The 8,975-nt window shown below is 40.6% G+C and overlaps 1 protein-coding gene across 1 annotated transcript; it reads left to right on the top strand.

The window, feature by feature from the left end:
• The first annotated feature begins 481 nt into the window (after positions 1-481).
• On the top strand, positions 482-6,093 carry LOC107669480 (homeobox protein MOX-1-like). The gene is made up of 3 exons (XM_016461721.1): positions 482-1,220; positions 4,682-4,854; positions 5,468-6,093. The coding sequence occupies exons 1-3, from the start codon at positions 764-766 to the stop codon at positions 5,588-5,590; spliced, it is 753 nt and encodes a 250-aa protein (XP_016317207.1). The 5' UTR covers positions 482-763; the 3' UTR covers positions 5,591-6,093.
• Positions 6,094-8,975: the final 2,882 nt, after the last annotated feature.

Raw genomic sequence — 8,975 nt, 5'->3', positions numbered from 1 at the left:
ACGCGAGAGGTGTGGAAGAAAGCACTGCTTAAGTTAGGCCTTTTCACCAGCGGTGTGTGAGAAACCCCTGGCTGTGTCCACAGCCAATACACATGTCCTTAACACAGACTACAGAGCACAAGGATGGAGCACAGTCCATACTGAGTGGGGTACAAATTCCCACCTAAACCGTGAATTGCACAAAAATGTAGAAGAGTGAAAATGGAGGTTTTGGGGATAAAAGAAGCTAAAAAGGATCCGGTCAACTTTCCTATGTGGGTGTTCATTTAATATTTTATAGACAATGTTCCTTTAAAAGCCAGCACCTGGAAATCCCATTAGATGTGCATATAAAATCCCCCATGATTAATAGTATATGAGGCAGGGCTGGGTTGGGGGGTACCAACATGTGGACCGCAGGACTCCTCCTCTGCAAGCTCACGTTACACTCCATAAACTTGCTACTCTTTCCCACCTAAGTGTTTAAAAAGGAGGAGGGATCGCTTGTCAGGAATGTCTCAGAACTGTGAAAAGAGCATGTAGAGCTGAGAGTGGATGTAGTGGGTCAGGCTGAAAGCTGAATGAGAGAGTGTGTGAGCTGATGTTTTACACCAGACTAACGGAAAGGCGGTCTGCTTTCAAACATCTGCTTATTGATTTGCAAAGGTGGACTTTGAGGCATTGATGTGCACATGCTGAAGTGGATATTTCCCACGTTGACTTGCACCAGACCCAAAAAGCTGCATCTCTGAGGACACCTACTCTGTGCTGTGTGCTCTTCAGCATGGATCAGCCAGCCAGCAGTTGCATGCGGAGCCCTCACACGGGCAGCGCTCTGTGGGGATGTGTCAGGAGCCCCCATTCAGGAGGGTCCGGAGCCGGGCTGCAGCCCTACCAGCAGGCCCCATTCGCCCTGCACCAGAAGCACGATTTCCTGGCCTACACAGACTTCTCCTTGGTGCCGGCACCGCACGCTTACCCTCGTGAGGACAGACTGTATCCGGAGGCTCACGGCGGGTACCAGCGGACGGAGTGGCAATTCTCTCCTTGTGAACCCAGAGGCAGAGGGCAGGAGCCGTGCCAGCGGGCGGCAGAAGCGGTGGGAGCTGAATTGAACAGTGCAGGGGGAGACAGGCTGCCTGGAGCAGTCACAGCATGTCTTGAGGGAGAATACTCTCCTAAAAGTGTGCAAGCGGTTGACACAGAGAAAAAAAGCTCCAAACGGAAAAGAGAAATCACAGGTGAGTCATTTAGACAAGAGTGAATGAGATATGAGGCAATGGCTGGAGTGATTCACTCCGAATCATGTGAACTTTCTCATTTGTTGCCTGCTCAGAAATTGTAGCGCTTTATGTACAATATTTAACTTAGCATCAGTTGTGCACAAAATTCAGTAAGGGTTGTTTGTGTTGACAAACACACCGTCACTGTGGTTATAGCGATAGTGGTCTGTCTTTATCCAAAAACGAAAGTTCTGTGATCATTTACTCACATTCTCATCATTTTAAACCTGGATGACTTTCTTTCTTCTGTGTCAAACAAAAAAGATCAATTATCACAACTGTTTTTGTCTATGTAATGAAAGTCAGTGGGGTCCAAAACAACACTCAAACCCACTGACTTTCATTGTATGGGCAAAAAACACTTTTCCTTTTTTGTTTGTTTCGCCGAATAATAAAATATATATAAAAAGAGGGTGAACGATGACAGAATTTTCATTTTCGGTTGAACTAAGGAAGTAATAGATTTTACTCCAGATATTCTATTTAAAACTCCTCACAGCAAGCATGCACATGAAGGATGACCTATAACACATTATCTTGTGCATATTATTCTGCAGTTGTTTCCTTCTATTGTTGGAGGTTCTTAGGTAAAGTCCAGCTTTAAAGTTTTTGCTATTGTTTTCAAATCATCTGTCTGTCACACTTTCTCAACACAGATCTGATTTTCTAAAATATTTTGATTCAAATGAAAGATGCAAAATATTTTGATTCAAATGAAAGATGTAAAAGATCTAAAATGTAAATGTCAACAAAAGAATCAGATTTTGTTGTCATGGACTGTATATGAATAAGTGGATATATGTGTTATGAATCTCTTCATGTCTAATATACTGGACTTCCAAAAGAAAAGATGTTCAAAAATGAAGCCAGCATCTTGTGTCCAGTATCAGAAGTCTCAAATTACTGCAATTGATTCATAGAAGGTTTATTATTATTATTAAAATTACCTTTACAGCACCTCGATAGTGTTCTCTGAATCAAAATGTAAAGTTTTGTGTCAAAAGTTCATATTCACCATTTTCATATCTAAATAAATGTAGGTTTTGATGAGTCCTACAGTTTCTGGCTAATGATATCCATATCTACATCATTTTTGTAATGAACGCTCTCCATATTTCCGATTTCACGCTATTCTGAGAGGAGGAAAAGTGAACCTCAGTGTTTGTGGCACATCTGGTGCATTAATTTCATCTCTCAGCCTTTCTGTGGAAACTGAGACCGCTTTTCTGGGATCAGGGAAAATTTCTTGAAGATAAATATATTTCTCCATTAGTGATTTGTATAGCACTGGCCAAAACAGCAAGACAATATTCGTTATGAGTGGCATTTAAAAATGATTAGCTCAAATCCATATCACATGCCTTCTGCTACAGCAATGCATCCAGGCCTCATAGTCTAATGTGGGGAATAAATATACTCTTTCCTTCTCTGATTTACCTTAATGTAACCCTACATCACTTGCGGTCGAAACAAGCCAGACCACGTCTGTAATATAACTTGCCTGCGATCCCACATCTACATTCTTATCCATTGACATTTTCCTGTCGCTAAGCAGTAACAGGATCTCCACAGAACACACTCTCCATTTGACTGGAGAGAAATTCACCATCATGAAAATATTCATCACCGAGGTTGAAGTTTAAGGCGTGCATTAATATGAGGGAAGGTGTTGGTGTAAATGATAGAATGAAGGTGTGAAAATTTTGGCAAGGATATGATAATCAAATCTGGTAGTGATTATGTTTTCACCAGTTTTTTTTTTTTACCTGAAATGACAAGCAGACACTCAATGATTGCATGAAATTGTAAACAGATGTGATATTCGCTCCCAAAATGAATTCTGAATAACAAAGGATTTACTCATCATTTTTCTTTCTCTTACATCACAGGTCTGCAGTTTATTTCAGTTTAGAGAAGTAAAATTGTCATAGAAAACAATTCAATTACATGAATTGAGACAACAGAAGAAAATTAATTTTATTTAAATATACTGAATACATTATGTTATGTGTGGGTGTGTGTGTGTGTGTGTGTGTGTGTGTGTAGATATATTTTTTCAGCTCTTCTGTTAGTTGCCTTTTATTAGTATTAATAAAGATTATTAGTATGTGTTGAATATGTGTTTAACACATTTATAGACAGTCATTTTGACTGTTCCCTTTTGTTTGGTAACTGACAATAACTGGCATAAAATCAAGCTTGTCAATTAATCTTGACTTCATTTGGTCAAATTACTTTAGTGCCTTCTACATAAAATGCCAAATGCCCACCAGACACCCCACCGGGGGGGAGAGGTTGCTCCCTAAATGTTTATGGGCTTTTGCTGGGTAAATTTATTGGAGTCTGTTTTTTTGGAGCATGCACATACACACAGTGCCAGGTGTTTCTCCCCCAACCTGCCACCACCTTTCCATTTATTACCCTCGGCAGTGCATTTAAATGAACAGGACTTTAATGACGATAATAACGCGCCTTCTAAAAGGAACAGAGGCTACAGGTTGCCATATGTGAGAAAGTACTTGTCTCACTTTCCCACTCACATCTGGCAGTCCAGTCCATTTCACAGTCTGGCCAAGATCTGGTGAACATGAAGCACGAATTCTCACATTGACAAATTAAAGTCATTTTGCAGAAATCGCATCAGCTTTCTTTCAGTGCTACCAGTTCTAATATAAAGAGTCACAAGGTTGGAATAACTCATTAAACATGAATGCATTTGGAAGGAAAATGTTTTTCAGTGTCAGGGAGTATATAAGGCACAGATTCACAGTCTGAGATTTCAGCTAGACCCATCCGAGCCTTTGTTCTTTTGTTAGCGGATTTAACAATGTTCCGGTGCATTCCTTGCTAACTTGAGTCCTCTGTGGTCAGTTGTGGCCCCGACAACCCCCAAACTCCCGGCATGCTTTAACTGGGGCTCAAACACCCTGTGATCTGAACTGAGCCCAGTGCAAATGTGTGCCCCGTGTGGCCCACAAAACGCCTTGTAACCATGTTTTAATGCAGACAGAGTTTTAAACTTAACATGCATGAAAACACACGCCGCTCCTGGGGGAGCTGAACTTCAGTGTTGCATTTGAGTTTATTATTTTTTCAAGGAATATTTGAAAATTCTGTCATCATTTACTCAACCTCATGTCATTCCAAACCTGCACAACTTTCTTTTTTCTGTGGAACAAAAAAGAAGACATTTTGATATGTGCCTAATGGCAATGAAAGTCAGTAGGGTCCAAAACTACATTAGACCCACACACCCCACTAAATATCTTCTTATGTGTTCCACTGAGTAAAGTCAAACTGTATTTTTTTATTTTCTGGTGAACTATTCTTTTAAATAAACCTGTTTAATAAATGTTTGCTTTAAAATATGATTTAACTGTCTCATGCTAACTAGTCTCTTTTTCCTTTGTATCCTCTAGATATTCAGGACTCAAGCTTCAAAGTAGACTCGAACTGCAAGGCCAGAAAGGAACGTACTGCCTTTACCAAAGAGCAACTCCGGGAGCTGGAAGCCGAGTTCACCCACCACAACTACTTGACCCGCCTGCGCCGCTACGAGATCGCTGTCAACCTTGACCTCACTGAGAGACAGGTACAAAAGATACTTCAGCTAATGCTAGTGGTATTTTTGGCTGAAAGCAGCGAAGGAAACACTCATCCATCAATTGAGTCTGTGTGAAATATGATTGACAATACCGAAGCAGAGCCGTCATCCCATCAATCCCTGACTTCGCCCTTCAGCGATTTCGGACTAGGCTCTTTTTTTCTTAGGCTCAGACCACACTTAGCTTGGTCCTTGATGGTTTTCCCAGGCCTGAGTCCCAAGCATATGCCAGATCCCAGCACAACCCCGGGCTTCTCCCGAATCCCTTTGCAACTCTTTCTCCACTTTTTCCGATGCATCCTACATATCTTGGCCGTCTGCCACCCTTTGCTTTCAAAATGAGTGGCAGACAGATTCAGTCAAGAAAGAGCATGTAAAAATAGTGTGGAAACAGATGGTCCATGTTCCTGTGTTTCCACAGGGAGCGAGGGATGCACAGGGGTCACAGACTTGCTTTCCTCAGAGCTTAGCCGTCAAAAATAATGTCACAAATCTCTTGATTTGCTGGCTGCAGAATCATTTCGAATCACTCAAGAGAGTATGCATTTATACTCAACATCATTTCCAGACAGTTTTAATGCATCATCGTTTTTATTCACAGGTGAAAGTATGGTTTCAAAACAGACGGATGAAGTGGAAGAGAGTGAAAGGAGGACAGCCTGCATCTCCTCACGACCTTGAAGCAGATGAGATGGACTCCGCTGCGTCACCCAGCTCCGAGTAAAGCTCCGATCTAGACATTTTCTCATATTTACAGTCACCCAAATCACTCCGCTGTCCAATTTTTCACTAGTCCTTCCACGTATCACTTTACACTGCTTCATGGACAAAAGCGTCCGTGCTTCCTGTTGCTCTTTTCGTTCAGATGACTAATTATCAACAGAGCTTCAACGGCTTGGAAGAACCATCCACTTTCAGTCCACATGTTTCACTTTCATTCATAAACAGATCGAGTGAAATCAGAGGCCTATAAAAACCCAATTACTCACGTGTAAAAACAATTTACATTAACTGTTCATGCCCTGGTTTAATAGCTTTGACCTCCAGCCGTGACGGCATGATGTAGGTCTTTCACACTGTGGTGATGGTGCCTGAACCCTGATCAGAAACACCTGTGAAGCTCCACAGAATGACTAGATAATCTCAGGATCACGCCAAACCACCAAAGCATCGATATCACGTCTTTATTTTTTCCTTAAATTGTGTTGTCAGGGTGCTCTTAGAATAAATCGTTTCCCTTGATGGATTTTTTTCTTTTTTTTTTTTTGTACCTTTTTATATGAAATTAATAAAACACAGATGTTGCATAAAAATGAGAAAAAAATAAATAATTTGAAAACAGAAAAACGAATTGTGATTATTTTTTCTTCCGGTCTCATTTGAATTGTATTATGGACAATTTTATACTGACACCCACTGGCGTGGAGGCAGCATTACACCAAAAGCATGCATAAATTTCATAAACGGAACATAAATATCAACAGCAATCAATTCGATGAGATTTAAAACGATGAGGTTTGCGTGACATGAATACATTTGAAATAGATTTATGATCCAAGATGGGTTGTTTCATTATCATTAAAGGGATAGTTCCCCCCAAAAATGAACTTTCTGCAACATTTACACACCATCATGTAGTTCCATTACTTTTTTATTCTCAAAAGACGAAAGAAGATATTTTGAAGAATGTTTCAGCTGTTTTCACTTATAAAATAAATGACTTTAATTGTATGGACAAAAGTAGTTCTTCACACAGAAGAAAGAAGAATTTAAGTCATACAAGTTTGGAATGACATGAGGGAGAGTGAATAAAACAGAATTTTCATTTTTGGGTGAACTATGCCTTTAAGTATAATAATAATCTTCCAGAAAGCTCTCAAAGTTCTGGTGAAAGTGCAATGCTTGGGATCAACTCTGCTCTTGGCCCCAAAGTTTTGAAGGAAGCATCTGGATGGGCCCGAAAATCGATTTCAACCAGAACTTAGACCGGCCCACGTGGGGGCGATTCGCACCAGAAGTCTGGAGAGTGACCGCTGGTGTAGTGCTGTGGAGAATAATAGGTGGGTAGGAGTGAAAAGATGACTTCTCAAGTACAGGATGTTGTTGTAGCAGGTAGCCAGTCATCCAATTTCCTGCTTCCCAAAGAAAACAGTGGTAAAGCATCTAGGGTCCAGGGACTCACAATGGTGGGCCTATACTCTGGCTGGCCGGCAGGCCAAACAAAGACAGGAGAGGTGAGTGGCCTGTGAGGTGGACCGGTGCAGGAATTGTTCCAAACACACCCATGATAGGGTTAAGACCCTCAGTGCTGCTACCCTTGTGCCGCCTCGACTTGCTTTCCACCATTACATGCACTATTATTGCTTTTTTAGTAATGACTATGAAAATAAGCCATGTGTATAAACTTAATTATGATATTAGAGCCCCTAATAAAAGGACACTACATTGGTCCATTTACACCTGTGATGTTTACTAAAATAAGCACAGTAGGGGATTTGTCCTTTGGAACCGTACCGGTTTGTTTAATTTTGGCCCCCAAAAAATAGCATGTTAAGTAACGTGATCTTGAGTACTAGCACTCGTTTGCCCGGTGACTTCATTTAGACGAGGATTCTCTTGGGGTAAAACGGAGAGAGGAAACGAGAGAAAGAAAGACAGATGGTAGAGAAGTCTGGTCTACTGAACAGGATGAACGCTCACAGCTCAGACTGACAGTTAACTAAAGAAACCAGAAGACAAAGTAGGGCAGTTTCATCATTCTGTGGCTGAGCTCTCGATGACGAATGTACATTTCAGTAAGAGACATTTTAAAGTAGCTCTTGACTGTAAGCTTTTTCAATTTGACCTTTTTGTGGCCAGCAAAACAACAAGACTAATAAATATATTAGTTTGGCTATGCAACAAGAGATTCAGCCTGTAATGCAACTGCGTTTCATATTGCTCAGATACAATAAATATGGTAGAAACACATAAAGAAGCTGGTGTTGTTTGGTGTTTTGTGGGGTGGGTGGTGGTGTGATGGATAGCCGGAGGTGTGCAGGTCAGATCTATGAGCCGGCTGCAGAATTAAAGCGTGGCTCGCAGGCCTTGCTTCAGTTGCTGTGGTCCATCTGTATGGTGTTATTGTTTACAGAGGCAACATTTCACTCTGACATCAAAGCTTCATGACCCTTGAACCATAAGCCTTGCCAAACTACATTTTTGATAACTGCACTTTTTTACTGGTAACTTTTTTTAATGGGAAAAGCATATTCAAGTAATTTTCAGAGCGAGTCTTTAGCATTTTAAGCATTACAAGACCAAAACCAAATAACATTACATTTACATTTACATTTAGTCATTTTGCAGACTACCCGAGCCTGCTTGAATGCAGTGGGGAAGGTGCCTGTGAGGAGAGATGTGTTGATGATATGTGTGAGTGGTGGTAAAAGTGTAGGAGAGATTGCCTGGAGGAGGTGCGAGGGGATTGGATCTAGAGGGCATGTTGTAGGATGGCTGGAGAGGAGAAGTTTTGATACTTCTGCCTCAGTGAGGGGACAGAAGGAGAAGATGGGAGTTTTTGCAGTGGGTGTGGTTGGTTTGAAGTCCTGTGTGTGTGGGGCTGAGAATTGACTACTGATTGTTCTGGTTTTGTCTGTGAAGAATGTGGCGAGATCATCAGCTGTTATAGAAGTGATAGGAGGTGGCGGAGGGGGACAGAGGAGAGAATTGAAAGTTTTGAAGAGATTACGTGTGTCTGGAGCGCTGTTGATCTTGTTGTGGAAGTATGAAGATTTGGCAGTATGGACTTCAGCAGAGAGCACATTAAACATATGCTTTCTTACTTCTTGAGTAGGCTAGATGAAAATTACACAATATTATTTACTTCTGGTTTACAAAATAAAAGTCAGTACTATAATCAATCTATTTTTGTCCAGTATGAAATTAATTATGAAATTAATAAATTCTTCCATAAGACTTATTTTTATTTTTAATAATTTGAATATTCCTTTTATGTTTTCAGTTATTTATTTGTTTATTTGTGCTATCACATATATTAGACACATTGTAACAATAAAAATGCCTTTCATGACATTAATAAATTCTTCCATAGTAGGTGCTTTTATTTT

Source organism: Sinocyclocheilus anshuiensis, unplaced genomic scaffold, assembly GCF_001515605.1.
Source record: "Sinocyclocheilus anshuiensis isolate Anshui unplaced genomic scaffold, SAMN03320099.WGS_v1.1 scaffold252, whole genome shotgun sequence".
Taxonomy (NCBI): Eukaryota; Metazoa; Chordata; class Actinopteri; order Cypriniformes; family Cyprinidae; genus Sinocyclocheilus; species Sinocyclocheilus anshuiensis.
Note: the sequence above shows the minus strand (reverse complement) of the source record. Positions and strands in the feature narration are given on the sequence as shown.